This window comes from Denticeps clupeoides, chromosome 10 (genome assembly GCF_900700375.1).
Source record: "Denticeps clupeoides chromosome 10, fDenClu1.1, whole genome shotgun sequence".
NCBI lineage: Eukaryota > Metazoa > Chordata > Actinopteri > Clupeiformes > Denticipitidae > Denticeps > Denticeps clupeoides.
In genome coordinates, this window is record NC_041716.1 from 12,006,434 (window position 1) to 12,021,826 (window position 15,393).

Sequence of the window (15,393 nt, forward strand, 5' to 3'; positions counted from 1 at the left end):
AGCGCTGACAAGAGACGCCATTTTAGCTCACCAAGGATGCACTGCCAGGAACTGCTCTGTTTTCTCCCCATCTACGGTTCTAAGGAATGACCTAAGCCTTTTCATGTTCCATGCCCAAGGGTGCGCCGAGGACCCAGTTGTGATTCAAGTCGTCTAAAACAATTATATCTCTACTGATAACAGAGGGAACCTGTTGAGGTAACAGCCATCCATCAGTTTCCTCTTTTTCGTGTCCGTAGGCCAGAGACATGGGGCCATGTGCAGGTGAGAGTAAGATCTCATCTGTCTGCTGGACAGAAGGGGGGGATCAAAGCGTCATTAAGTCCAAGCAATGCTCCATCAAACAGGCACAAAGCCACTGCATCTGTCAGCCAGCAGGCCCCGAACCTGCCCGTCTGTGCAGCCGGCCCCTTAACTGTTTAAATGGGAGCTGATAAACAGAGAGGCTGTGTGTGTTTAATGAAAGAGCCGATTGATGCGGGCCGCACCATCATAAACCTAATAATACCCCTGAACACATCTATCTCTTGCTACCACTCAAATAAAGCCTTATAAAGCTTTTCTTAGTGGAATGGCTGTTCTATTTGAGGCATTGGGCAGATCTGGTGTGTGAGTTAACTGGTTTAAATCGAGGTGGGGGAAACCTGAATAAATGAGTTCTATATTGACGGAAGTGAAGGTGTCATCTCTGTGTGTCTCAGCAGCAGGGAAGAGGCACAAATGCATGACTCACGTTTAATAACAGAACACGGCACGAAGCAAAAAGGCTCAAAGTAAAGTGAAATTAAAATATCAGCGAAGATAGGTTAGACACGGAACAGCCAGTGAGTCAGGTAAGCATCTCGGGGGGTGGAGGGTGCAGATTCGACCCCCTACTGAGGTTTCGATTTGCTTCCTCCCTGTGACCTTTGTCGTAAAAGCCTACTTTCCTGTACTTCCACAAAGTAGTAATTCTGACATCACACATTCAAGTGCTTAACTGGGGAGTAGCCTGCTGAAAACATGCACTCTACTTTTTCTGATGGCCGACCTCTTCAAAATACTTTTTTCGTTTTATGGTTTGCCTGATAACCTTGTGCAAAAAATTATGTCATCAGTATCTAATACACATCATCATTATCTAATATATGCATATTGAAGTTTTTCGTTTTAACAGGAGTTTATTCCTAATATGAATAGTAAGGGAGGATACTTATTGTACTAAAATTAACATCTTCAGGACATTGCTAATAATAGCTACACTCTCCTGGCCAGATGATGATGACTGGTGACTACTCTTTAATGTAATGGTCTCTTACTATTTTGGGGCAGTGGTGGCCTAGCGGTTGAGGATGTGGCCCTGTAATCAAAAGGTTGCCAGTGCCAACCCCCGATCCGCCAAGGTGCCACAAGGGTGATGGTTAAATGCAGAGAACACATTTCATTGTGTCACTGTGTGCTGTGCTGCAGTGTTTCACAATGACAATCACATCACTTTTATTTTTTTATTATTATTATGTAGTAAGACTGAGAACAAATGTGATAATATTTTAGAAATCTTTTTATTTGCTGATGCCTTGCCCTGAGTCATGTCAGACATTGTCAACTTGAGCATTCAACTTCAACTTCATTGAGTTCTCCATCAATAAATATGTCTTTGAATAAACTTTAATGTTAAATAATTACAATAGTTCTAAGAGTTTTGTTAATTCCTGTGGAGAATAGCTGTTTGTGATTTTGGACTACACAGGAAAATGTTGTCTGTGCACAAAGACCATTGGGGTAATCAGGTAAAAACAGCTCAAAGACAAGGTTTCCATCAGGAGAACATCAGGGCATGACAGTGAGCCCTAACCCTAACATGCAATATCAAGATGCAATTACTTTCTACAAAAGTGATGCAACTTTACCATCCCTTCCACCCTTTACCATCTTTACAGTCTCACTATCTGCAATATTTAATCCAGACAGTTATATTTCACTTCTCTTTGCAATGGATTGTTTTCCTTTGAAAAAAAATGATTTGACTATATGAAAAGAAAGTGTGGTTATCATTGGGAGCAAATTCATTGACAGCCATGGCTGCAAACGACCAGCTGCAAATCCTGCATTGCGGAGCAGGGTCTACCAAAAGAGTAGGTGTAACTGACATTGACTCTCATCTCTGCTCCACAGGCTCTGGCTCCAAAGCTGACAACATGGAGGATGCATTTTGGCTTTATTTCCATAGAACAGAAGGCAAAGGAACCGCAGGATTGTTTTTTCCAAGTCGATTGGATACGAGCAAATCTATGACAAGGAGCACTGATGCTGGTGCCCAGCAGAGACTTTTTGTTTCCCAAAAATCTCCTGACCTCAAGTTGTCATGAAATAACCAAACATCATTTTGGTATAAAATTGTATTTGTTATGCTGGTGAATAAAACCGAAGCTGTAGACTTACACCCTTGTCCTATTTCAGGACTGATTCAATTCACTGCTCTTTCACCAACAAGCCTCAAAAATATTGTCTGTTCTACACTACCCATGAAACAGAATTGGTTTAAGAATTGGTTTGATTTTAGGGGGAATTGTTTCACCCTTAATTTCTTCTCCCAGCAGTGATAGCATTGCATAAGAAATATGTAAATATGTAAGCCTGTCCATAACACACAGCGTTTTTCTCCACTGAGCATCCCTGATCCGTCGGCCCTGGATAGAAATGCAAATTCAGAACGGAAGTGGAAGCTTAGAAAATTAATCCCCACGGAAGAGACAAACCAAAAAAGAATCGTCTTCTGAGAGATAGACGGATTGAGGAAGACAAACTGAAGACATGCAGGAAAACGGGGTGAAATCCATTCAACCTGCTTTTGTAGACGTCCTCAGTGGCTCATGTCCTGTAATTACTATTTGCTGCGACATGTGACACACACATACACACACACACACACACACACACACCACACACAGAAATGCACACTTAAAGGCCTAGTGCATAAGGAGGTCCATTGAGGTCCCCTTGAGCAAGGAACCATCTCCACACACTGCTCCCCAGTTGCCTTTCATGGATGGCCACTGCTCACTAAGGGTTAAATGCATAGGGCACACTTTGTTGTGTGTACCATGTGCTGTGCTATGCTGTGTATCACAATGACAAAACAACAACTTTCATGTATATAGAGTTGAACAGGGATTGTTACTGCTCTGTGAGTTGCTCTTTTCCTTCATGAAAAAATTTGCATGGTTACACATGACAAATGTAGAGAGGATAAAATGTCCCCATTTCCTGGAGAACTATTGATTTTCATGCCTTTCATGTAGCTTTTCGGCATACTTTTCCTACAGTCAAAAGTTTTGAGAATGTCACAAATACTGGTTTTCACAAAACAAGTTCTTTCTGTGGTGCATTGAAGTAAAATCACAAGAATTTTATAAGTTTCAAAGGATTTTATTTACAATTACATCAAATTTACACAAAGAGTCAATATTTGCAGTGTTGGCCCTTTTTTCAAGACCTCTGCAATTCACCCTGACATGCTGTCAATCAACTTCTTTGCTGCCCTTCTTTACACCAGGCCATCCTCCAAAAGTCTTCGCCTCACTGTGTTTGCAGATGCACTCACACCTTTCTGCCGCCATTACTGAGCAAGCTCTGCACTGGTGGCACCCTGATCCTACAGTTAAATCATATTTAGGAGACGGTCTTGGCACTTGCTGGACTTTCTTAGGCATCCTAAAGCCTAAACTTGAACCTCTCTCCCTGAAGTTCTTGATGATCCGATAAATGGATAAACAAGGATTTCAAGCATCACCCTCTTTTTAAAGCATCCAGTCTGCTATTCAAACTCAATCAGCATGACAGAATGATCTCCAGCCAACACTCTCACTTGTGTTAATGAGAAGGATAACTGAAATGATCTCAGCAGGTCCATTCGTGGCAGTTCTGAAATTCAGTGGAAATGTTTTTTGTAGGATTAAGTTCAATTGCAAATTGCACTATATGCAAATTTCCATAATAAAAAAAAACGGAAGCAGCAAACTTTGTAAAATACAGTATTTGTGTCATTCTCAAAACTTTTGGTCTCAACTGTAGATAGTAGTAAAACAGCACGGACATACATATGAGACAATATCCAAAACAGAATAGCAGATGTTTGAGATTATTACTAGCTTGGTACTCTGATTTGTGTCCAGTCTTCAGTCACTTTGCTTTACTCATTTTCATTTTGTTGAGATTAATAGCTCCTTGTTCTATATATTTTATGTACACATCGGCCGAGCAGGAATACGACCAGCCCTGATTCTTGAGTTTGTTGCTCTAGAATCGATGCACCCTGCCTTTCCGTAACATGACCCATAATCTCAGCCATCAGCACTAAAGATGGCAGGTTGATTTATAATAAGAGGTGTAGCGTGCAGCGGCATGAAAAAAGATTTAGTGACTGTGACTAAAGCTGAACGCTGATATTCTTCAAAACTATGAACATCTCTTTGGCTGTTTCTTTTGGGTTGTCGCTGAGGTAATATGATGGCGAATAGTTTCCTGACACAGTGATTGTGGCTTTCAATTCCCGCAACAGCCTTTCTAACATTCCCAGCATGGACAGAAAATTGTGGATCAGTCCCATTTTACCTTGACATGTTATGCAAGGAGCAGTGGGAGTAGGCTATTCTAATCTACGGGAACTGAAACACTCTGCAGGTTGGGATATGTCGAAAAATGACTGGTCTAGGGTGAGAGTACTGGTCTACTTAATGCCCCTTATTGTCCATGTGAGGCTTAACATAACCAGAATCCAATATGCAAAATACATTGTTATCTACAATGGTAAGGGGAATATCTAGGTTGTTTGAAGGATTTTAAAGTGAAGTGATTGTCACATGTGATACACAGCAGCACAGCACACGTTGCTGATTATTTAATGGATGGTGGACTTTCATTGTTTGCCATTATCCATTAGAGAAGTTGTTTGCTCATATGTATTGTATTGTTTGTTTGTTTTTTTACTTTGTGCTTGAATTTGACCCGAGAGCCCATCTTTGCTCACAGGTAACTAAAATGCCTCTGAGCCTTTTCTTGTCCTTCTCAAGGGCTGTTTCTCCTCTTCAGAGGCCTGTAGAAATTTTGAGTGGGCCATTTGAGCCTAGGCAGCCTGACAGCGATCCATGCAGTTTGCAGTTCCATCGGTTAAGAGAACACAGACCTATCACACTACAAACAAGAGTGGATATATGTTGCTCTTCAGACTGTAATAGCTTCTGATTAAAAGCCATTTAGCTGGTAACAGGGAGTGCACTCAAAGCCTTTCACAAGCGTACCCAAATCCGTACGGCAACGAGGGCAAAACATTCTTATTCATGCAGAGTAACTGTAGAGAAATCAATTGTAATGTGACCACAACCAGCATCAACAAACAGGCACATCCATAGATGCTTGAAAAGACCAGCGGGAAAGTCCACTCAACGGGGTGACACAGCCTCCCCCGCATCCACATTCAGAATTTAATACTGAGCAGAAGTTGGCATTATAGCAGCCGCTGAGCGAAAAATGCGGCCAATATCAAAGGGCCGGCCGCAACAACTGTTGGATTTTTATTGGTATGAGTGGTACCCTTTGGATCAAATTTTCACTTTTTTGAGGTGGCAGCTTTTTTGTTTGTTTGAGCATGAATGCCAAAGTAGCTGGGCCCATGCACACTCCATCTGTCCCATAGCTACGCCAGCGGCTCTTCCAGCATGCACCGAGTTACACGGTTCATCATTTATAAATCATTATAAATATTATACATTCTGTGAATACTGCATACGTTTTACGTAAGTCATATGTTTCTTATTGCGTCATTACATGTACACTACTTACAGTAACAAATACTATGCAATAAAGCACCTGTTATTCAGAAGCACTTAAAGGCACCAATCAAGTCAATGTAATTAACCAGATAATGTACTTATATTAAGTTTAACACTTCACATATATAAATGGAGCCATTCAGCAGACAAAAGCAGCAGGTTTATTTTAACTCTTTCTCTCACATATCGACCGCGTAGCTCAGTAACTCACCGTGGACTTTCTTGACGAAATCATAAAATGCATGCAAATATATCATGAGAGTCTGTTAATTATGAATAGGTGCAGCAGTGGCTTTGAGATGCCCAGCTGCAGGCGTGGTGAAATGAGCTCCAAACACAGGAGACATGCAACCCCCCCCCTCCCTGCAGTTGCCACAGTAACAGTCTAAAAATAGTATCTCAGAGCAGGGGGCTATTCAGGATCACAGTCGCTCAATGGCAAATGATGCTATATATATCCTGCAACTTTTACGTGCCACGTGAAAAACATGAAGGCGTCGGTTGACAACGGACAGAGAGCAAGGATTCTTGAGCTATCCAATTAAATTCTAACACCAGCGACTTTTTTCAGACATCACTGCCTACACATATATCTGCAGACCCCTTCTTCTAAATCCAGACCCTCACTTATTAATCCACTTCTCAATGCCCCGTTGGTAGCACTCAGCTTCTGGCTGCCAAGAACACGGTGACATGATGTGGCATTATGAAAAAAAGATCACAAAGTTAACAGGCTTCTGCGCTCAGAGCATGGCTGAGCCGCCTTTGCCAGGCTCGCACTGGGAACCTATGCATCATGTTATTTTATTTATTTATTTACTTTCACATTTAAACTGCTGAGGGATTCGAAAAAGGATGCTTTTCCAAAAGCTCCATGGCAACACTCCTAAGCAGCCAAAAGGGGTTTTGAGTTGATCGGGCTGAAACCTCAAAAATGCTTATGGATAGTGGCTTTCACTGTGAAGCGTGATTGGGGTGCAGAGGTAGTCACAGTTAAACAGACTGTAAAAATTATGAGATGTCAATCAGCAAAAGAATAAGAGTGGGCAATCGAAACGCTTGAAAATCCTGCAACTGAAAGAATTTTGCAGTGAATTTTCACGTTTCAATGTCAATTTTTGCCCGATGGACAGTTTTTTTTTTCCTGTTACACTGGTCAATTGCTTAATTGCAACGAATATTATTGAGTAAATGAATGAAAAAATGAATGTGACATTGTGTACCTGGTGGTTACACAATGGGGGCAAATAGACAGACACCGATGTGAATTGGAGAAAATTTAGCAAAAGCTAAAAATGCTCTCCTGAAACCTGTGCTATCATTTCCTCCTCGCTTCTCATTCCTGCAAGTGAACTGCTGGGTGGAGAAAGCTGCAAGCAGAGCAATTCTCTTCCGGGTTTTCAGTTAAAGCTGATGGATTGAGCAAAAAGACCCAGCACCAAATCCACTTTCTGAGGTGACGGAAATCATGTTTTACAGCGGCACCATCAAAATGATTCTGACCCATTGCATTACTGTCTGGTAAGACAACATCACCGCGGCTGAACGCATGCAGCTGCCAGAATAAGTGAATAGTGGTGCCTCTCCTGTCTGTAGTAAAAAAAAATGGTTATTTAAGCCTGCAGCATTGTACGGGACCTCTCCTGCTACTGAAGAGGAGACACTGCAGCAACAGAGCCAGATTTGCCAGAATGCAGGAAAGTATCTTCCCTCAGGCAGTGAGGCTGCTCCTCAAAACATTTACATTTACAGCATTTATCAGACGCCCTTATCCAGAGCGACTTACAACCAGTAGTTACAGGGACAGTCACCCCTGGAGCAACTTAGGGTTAAGTGTCTTGCTCAGGGACACAATGGTAGTCTTCTGGTTCATAGGTGAGTGTGTTACCCACTAGGCTAATAACACCCTACAATGCCACAGTAGCCAGAACCCCCAACCCTTCATTCATCCCATACCCCTGATCCACATAAACACAAGAATACCTTCTAAGGCTATCCAATAGTTTCTATTTATCCAATGACCAATCACATACTTAGTGACCAATCACAAAATAATGACAACTATTATTTTTGTTTAGTGGAACCATATATATATATATATATATATATATATATATATATATATATATATATATATATATATATGTGTGTGTGTGTGTGTGTGTGTGTGTGTGTGTGTGTGTGTATGTATATATATGTATGTATGTGTATATATATATGTGTGTGTGTGTGTATATATATATATATATCTAAGAGTCAATTACTGGTCAGTTGTGGTAATAGTTTAACAAAGGAGACAAAACGAGAAGGATAATTTAATGATTGTATTTGTTAAAGTGCATAATTTCCTAGTGTATACATCTTCCTATCATTCCTTCCTAGCATTTTTTCAGCTTCCAATAGACAGTAACATGTCACTTTTATTTAGATCAGTTGAAGTTTAAAGCCGAGTTAAAGGTTCCAACGTAATATTATTTTTTTTCTGTTTATTTAAGTCAACGTTTCTGGACTCCCTCATGTTTCCAATACTCGTCTGACTAGCTTCAGCAGGAAGAGTGAAACCGGGTGCCACTACGAAATATTCTGTACAAATAATCTGTGAGGCATATGAAAAACGCCAATATTAAGACATATACACACAATATAGTCTCAAAATACTCTTTAACTGTACATTTAAATGTTGGTTCTTTATTGATATTAACCCCGGACCCCTAGGTTATAAACTAAATGAAATTAAGTGAAATTAATGTAAAATACAGGTTATATCCTGCTGATGGTTCCCTGTTATTTATAAATACCCAAATAACAATGGCTTGTTACTTTCATAACCATTTTTTATTTCAACGTTATATTAAACATTAAAGTAGACACTGTAGTATTGCCGAATATGTTTGATTCACACAAATTTGCTTAATGTGCACAGTGCAGGTTGACTTTGACCCCCCATGATCGAGGACTAAGCATCATCATGTGTGCACAAAGGAGCCATTTACAACCTGGAGCATCTACGTCCATGTTCCGCTGTATGAGTGCGCGCCTTTATTTGGAGGTATCCCCTTTAAGACGCGTCATGTGACGGCGCGGGGCTCCGGTGCCGCAGCACCGCCAGCTAGCAGGCCCGTCCTCTCCTCCGGCGAGCCGAGAGGCGATGGCATTGTCGGCGACGTGCTGCGGCGAGGCCCGGCGGTCGTTCCCCGTCTTCACACCCCGCCGCGGCTTGCGCAAGAGTTCGGCGCCCTCCTAGCGAACGAGTAGTCGAGGTCGCGTCGCGCCGCGCAGGAGGAGCGCGATGGAGGACGACCTGGTGTGCGAGTACGACTCGACCTGGGACACGGAGAGCGACGGAGAGGAGCCGGGGGACAACGCGGGCCGCCGCTGCGGCCAGGACAAGACCAAGAAAGCCCGGCAAGGCTTCGTACGTGCTTTTAACCTCTCGCTGTTTCCGCGGCTGCCTCCTTCTTTATTTCCGATATCGTGGCGTATCGGCCGCATGTAGCTTATTAGCATTAGCATGAAAAAAACGAAACCTGCGAACTACTTCAGCCGCTTCTCCGCTTCGTCTTTGGTAAAGTCGTTTTCTGCGTAAATTGTTTGTTTCCGTACGCCTGCGTGAGCCTGTAGGTGGTCGGCGCAACCAAGGTTTTGGGCGTTTTGGACGCTGATTTACTTGTAGCAGGTTAGCATATTAGCCGTGCCGCTAGGCTGTGTTGCCATGTCCGCTTATTATAAACTCATTTGGCCGTAAACATCCTCTTGTCTTTGCTTTTATGGCTTGAGATTTTCGTTACGGTGATAATTGATGATAATTACGGTGGGTCTACGTGAATGTAAATTCCAATAAATATGGTGAATACAAATTAATAACATGGTGAGAGAATGCAACCATAATTTCCCTCAGTTTGAGGGGTTTCGCTATACTATTAGTTTCCATAATTTTTTTTCTTTTTTTTGGGCGTTCTGGCAAAATTTTTTAGCATGAAACATACACTCTTCAAATCACATACACGAACCCCTCCTTTTTCAAGCTTGTAAGGTCATGGATAGTGAATCTTCACTGACCTGCTCCTTTCAGTGCAGTTCACCTTAAAAACGCAACAGTAAATAATACAATGGTAATTTTCATGAAATTATCCACACATTTGGAAGTGTTTTATGTTGACCTGCATGGTATCCATAGCCTGTGCTATGAAGTAAGGACTTCATGTAAAAGACTTAATAAAACACCAGACACTTTTCTCCCTTGGAATAAAGGTGCAATTATTGCATGCAACAGAGATCCCTAAAGGTGGGATGCCGATTAAGGTTGTCTTGCTAGGTAGCTTGAATGCGTGAGAGAATTTCACAGGCACACGTTAATATGACTGGTATGTGCAGACATAGTAGACTAGTCCTGTCAGCTGACCAAGCACTGAATGCTTTCAATGATGCCAGATCAAAACAGATAGTAGGATGCAAGACTACTGCAGCTGAAAGATTAAATAAATGTGTAGTTCCATAACTTGTCCTTTTGGTTACACCTTTACAGTGGTCCAACTCCTCCTCCAGAAATGTAAGAGCAGCAAAGGACATGCAGAACTATAGACATGGTTATCCAGTAAGTCACCTCAGTTGATCACATAACAACTCAATTTGTATTTGGTCTGAAAATCTCACAAACAGTTATTGTCTCGACCTAGAATATTATAGAGGAGGAATGCCCAGAAGAACGGATGACTAATTTAAAATTCTATCTAAATGAAATCCCATCATCTCCAGATGGTATGTTTGGTGTTTTAAATAATCCTCCCAAAAAAACATAGCTAAATTCACATTGTGTGACAAAAGCAAGATTAAATATATAAACTTTACTTTTCAGATGTTTCAATAGAGATGTTCCATAAAGAATGGAAGACTGATTACAAAAGACTGGAGCGAGTCCATTCCTACATTCAATGGTATGAGTTACACAAATTTACTAGGCTTCATTAAGGAAAATTTCGTCACAATAAAATAAAACTAATCATGGTGCCACTGAGTATTTTATAATGACTGCTCAGGGGATGATTTGTTAGTTTCACAGTTTTGGAGTTTATGAGTGCAAGCCACTCATGTGCATTGTCACGTGGCACTTAGTTTGTAATGCGTTGCTGCTTCTCCACTTTCAGGCTCTTTCCTCTGCGGGAGCCAGGAGTCAACTACATGGCCACAGAACTCACTAAAAAGGAAATCCAGGTATGTTGGTGGAAGTGGACCGGCACCATTGTTATTTGTGCTTTATATCAATCTGTGCAATGTTTTTGGACATTTCAATTTCAAAGAAAGGGGCAATTTCGAAATATTTGAATACTTGCTTCGCTTTTGAACTGCAATGTAACTTAATTGTTTCCAAAAGAAACATTAATTAATTGTTACATTCACACATGTATTTTTATTTATTTGTCTAAGTATTATTTTTTCCTGTGAAGTTGCAATGCAAACTGAATTATGTTGTATTCATTACCAGTGTGGTTTTGCATAAGCTCATTGAATGCATAGTACTGCCTTAAAGGTTTTCCATGCATTTTAATAAAATGTTTAGTTGATCCACCATAATTCATATTTATGCCCTCATAATTTTAGATTATCTCAGTTAGCTAGGTAAATGCTTTGAAACTGTAGAATTTGTTATAGTCTGTGCTTAGTAGCATGTCTGATTTTAGCGCTTTTGCTCCCCTCTTCCATTGTCAGGCATTCAAGGACAACGAAGAGGCTAAGCGCAAGCTAGTGGAGTCCTACGAGCTCATGCTAGGTTTCTACGGCATCCAGCTGTTGGACAGAGAAAGTGGCGAGGTCCGACGATCAGACAACTGGAGGGAGAGATTTGCCAACCTTGAACGGTAAGCCTTTCTTTCACGTCGCAATAAAAAGACGACATGAAGTGATTGCTGTGTCTATAAATAGTGTGCAAACTCGAGCCGTAATTAAGGGCCTTTTAGACTTCAGACATCTACATTATGGATGTGGTGGCCGAGTGATGTCATGTTTTCAGCCTTTGTCTGAGTAGAGTTGTGCCCATCAATTTGGAACCCAGCGGCATGTATTCATGCATTACATTTATGCATGGTAAGAACTAGGACTTCCTGATTGCCGAGACACTGCTGTCAGGAGCATGCATCAAGTAGTTTGATTATAATCCAATCTTTGTTATTTAATTTTTTTTATTAAATCAACAACCTCTACACAATCACTTAGACAACAAGCATTCTGAAGTTCACCTATCACTGGAGACATCTTAAAAACAACATGAAATCCTGTTAGCCTTTATTTTGTAGCCAAGAATTTGTGTCGGCTACAGTATTTCCTTGGGAAAAACCCTTCTGCTGTCTTTTTATTTCTTCCAACTCTGCTCAGATGGTGATCAGTGTTTTCGATCATGACTCCGTGTTTAATAAATCTGCCTTGCATTTTTTGGTTCTGCGCCTCTCCTCCATCTGTCTGTGCAGTCTTCTGTGCCCCAGCTCACCATTTTTATTTTTATTTTTGGTTGTTCAAAATCTAGTTAAATGACAATTCTGCCATTTCTGGAAAGGTTCGTATTAAGGGCCACTGAATAACAAACCAGTGAAATTACAAGCAATAAGTAAAAATAAGGTATAAAAATGTCATTGACTTGTAATCCATTGGTTTGACTGAAATGCTATGTTTCTGTGTTTTGATTAAAACTTAATTTTGTTATCTTCAGAAATATGCACAACAACCTCCGCATCACCCGAATCCTGAAGAGCATGGGGGAGCTGGGCTTTGAACATTTTCAGGCGCCACTGGTGCGCTTCTTCCTGGAGGAGACGTTGGTGAAGAAGAACTTGAACAGCGTGAAGCGCAGCGTACTTGACTATTTTGTATTTGCCGTCCGGGACAAGCGTGAACGAAGGAAGCTTCTCCATTATGCCTACCAGCACTATGAGCCCAAGGACAAGTTCGTCTGGTGCCCTAGAAAGATCCAGAAACGCTTTAAGAAGTCAGAGAAAAGGCTAGAGTCTGAGGCTGGAAGTGTTGATGGAGGCAGCTCTGATGAAAGCCGCTCACGGGTAAAAGCCAAGGACAAGAATGCTGGGAACAGTCAGAAAGAGTCTTCAGAGGCGCCACAGCAAATGGAGGATGATGCTGCAATGAATTTGGATGCCGGAAAAGTAGTAGAGGCGTCCTCCTTGGATCCAGAATCTACTCCGGAGGGGTCATCAGTTGACCCATTAACTAACGGGGCAGATAACAGCAGCGAGAACGGAGAGATGGACCTCTCTGTCTGTAACGATTCCAGTCCCGCGAAGGATGAGGAGGGAGAAGATGACGACGACCTCAAGGAATGCGATCAGGAGAAGGAGGCAGAGGTGCGTCTGAAGAGTAACCATGAGCTGGCACCCTCCAAGCTCAGTGTGGAGAAAGCACAGAAGAAGAAAAGAGGGGGGCAACCGGGAACATGCAGCAATGGCTTATCGGCCGAATGTCCCCTCAGTCCAGGGAAGGGGAAAACCCCCTCCCTGCCTGGAGGCGGCAACGCCAGCAAGGTGCCGCTGAAACTGGATGAAAGCTCACCAGTGCGGAGGGCCCAGAGGAACGCGGTAGACAGCCCTAAGCATGTCCTGCGGTCCCGTTCTTCTGACGAGCGAGCGGAAAAGCACCCCAGGACCGATTTTAGCGGCTCAGTTGACCACGATGAAGCGACAGAAAAGTTACAGAGTGCCACATCTAGAGGGATGAGTGCAGACAAGGAACTGCACACTAATGGCTCTGAGTTTAGGAGCAACGAGGAACCAATGGACACAGAGTCAACTGAAGATTAAAATGAAGCCCTAAACCTCTGGTTTAAAACCGGGATCAAACACCAGTACACGTTTCAAGCTCCGGACTAATCGTTATACTGCAGACCTTTATTTATGATGTACTTTGATTCAATTGTTAACAATTGTTTAATGTTTATTTCACTGCTGGAATTATATGTAACTGATTTGTCCATTTTATTAATTAATGGAGTTTGGTCCATCGACAGCCTTATATTTACTTGAAGGTTAATATGGGAGTTTAATTTGTGTGAAATTGGTTGTTATTTGCTTGCTGGGATCAGTGGTGTACATAGCATTGACAAAGGTTCCGCCAAACCTTGACACAACTGCAGGCACTTCGCTCATACAGTAATTAATAAATGAGTAATAAAGTTTTAGGCTTTTACTTTTGAAAGGACCGTTTAGGTATGTTTAATTAGCCATTTATTAAATGTACTGAACGAGGAAATGTCCGTTAGTTTTTCCAGTGTTTCATAATGGTGACCTTCAAGCACCTTGTTAACCCACAGACTTTTGAAATGCATTCGTTTTGCACTGAAACTATATTTGACATAGTGCTGTAAGGTGCGGAGGATTGTACATCGATGCTTTTGCCGAAACACAGTTGCACAATTCTGTGGGGGGGAGGACAGTTTTGGCTGTGGGAGTATGTGCCAAAAGTGTGTGTGTGTGAGTGCGTATGAGACTCATTGATTGTATGAAGCATTCACGTTGTTCACAAAGGGGTGCTTCCCCCCCTACATTTAGTCCCAGACTATGCTTTATTCTTGTTCAGTACGAGCCCGGATGAGAGATATGACAAGCGTAATGTTCTGATTTAATGTTTAAATTTTTTCAGATACCACAGATATTTAATTATGATTTTGTGTAATTGTCGTCTTTAGATAGTTGGATTTTGTTTCTTGTTCCTATGTTACCGTGATTTTTGCCAAAGGTTAACCTACTGCCCCGATTCTGTTGAATAAAAAAAAAAAAAAGATCTCAGGAAGAAACAGAAATTGTTTCCGTCCTGATTGCATTTGTGTTGAATATTCCTTTTAATATGAAAGTGTATAAAAAAACTAGAAAATGTATTAATTGCTTGGGAAGGAGCTGGGGTTGAGTTGTAAATAACCAACAGTGTTTGGATGACTGCTAAATGAAATCATTTGGAAAAACTGCTGGAGCGAATCAAATAAAGTTTGTGCCAGTACGCAACGGCGTGTATACGTGCGTGAACGTTATTCACTTTCCAGAACCGCTCGGTCCTACCCGGGGTCACAGCTGCCGGGGCCCGTCCCGGGACACCGGGCGCAGGGCGGGGTGCCAGCCCGCCGCAGGGCGCACGTGCACATATGGATAATTCCTAGTTTCCAATTCACCTAGTGTGTATGCGTTTGGACGGCGGGGGGAAAGTAGAGGACCTGGAGGAGACCTGCAAAAATACAGCCACATGGGATTCAAACTCACAAAGATGGAGGTGCGAGGCCTTGTCCAGTTCAATCTTGGTTTTATAAATAAATGAAGTCTTTTTAGTTTATTTTTTTGTCATTGGCATTTGGCTAAATTCGAATTTGATGAAGAGTGGGGAAACTTAACCACTTCATTTAGCACTATTATGAAATCATTTAGATGTTAAATCAATTAAGCAATAGTAAAGAGGAAGTTAACTTCAACTTGATGACACCAACAGCGGAGAAGTACACAAAATAAGAAGTGTTGTGCTTAATAAAATGTAGCAAAATATGATTTATCAAGTCGTAACAGCTCCGAATCATATTTGAAAGGTTCAACATGTTTAACCC

The 15,393-nt window shown here is 41.6% G+C and overlaps 1 protein-coding gene across 1 annotated transcript; it reads left to right on the top strand.

The window, feature by feature from the left end:
- The first annotated feature begins 8,865 nt into the window (after nucleotides 1-8,865).
- On the top strand, nucleotides 8,866-14,815 carry ogfr (opioid growth factor receptor). The gene is made up of 7 exons (XM_028993797.1): nucleotides 8,866-9,225; nucleotides 10,336-10,404; nucleotides 10,487-10,568; nucleotides 10,666-10,744; nucleotides 10,955-11,021; nucleotides 11,517-11,665; nucleotides 12,511-14,815. Exons 1-7 carry the CDS (start codon nucleotides 9,100-9,102, stop codon nucleotides 13,607-13,609), a joined length of 1,671 nt encoding a protein of 556 aa, XP_028849630.1. The 5' UTR covers nucleotides 8,866-9,099; the 3' UTR covers nucleotides 13,610-14,815.
- The last annotated feature ends 578 nt before the right edge of the window (nucleotides 14,816-15,393 follow it).

What these genes read in the sequence shown, in the direction of transcription:
- ogfr (XM_028993797.1), top strand. Translation starts at nt 9,100, where the DNA reads ATGGAGGACGACCTGGTGTGCGAGTACGACTCGACCTGGGACACGGAG. An exon ending in AGAAAGCCCGGCAAGGCTTC is followed by an intron (nt 9,226 to 10,335) that starts GTACGTGCTTTT and finishes ACACCTTTACAG; the next exon opens with TGGTCCAACTCCTCCTCCAG. An exon ending in ACTATAGACATGGTTATCCA is followed by an intron (nt 10,405 to 10,486) that starts GTAAGTCACCTC and finishes GTCTCGACCTAG; the next exon opens with AATATTATAGAGGAGGAATG.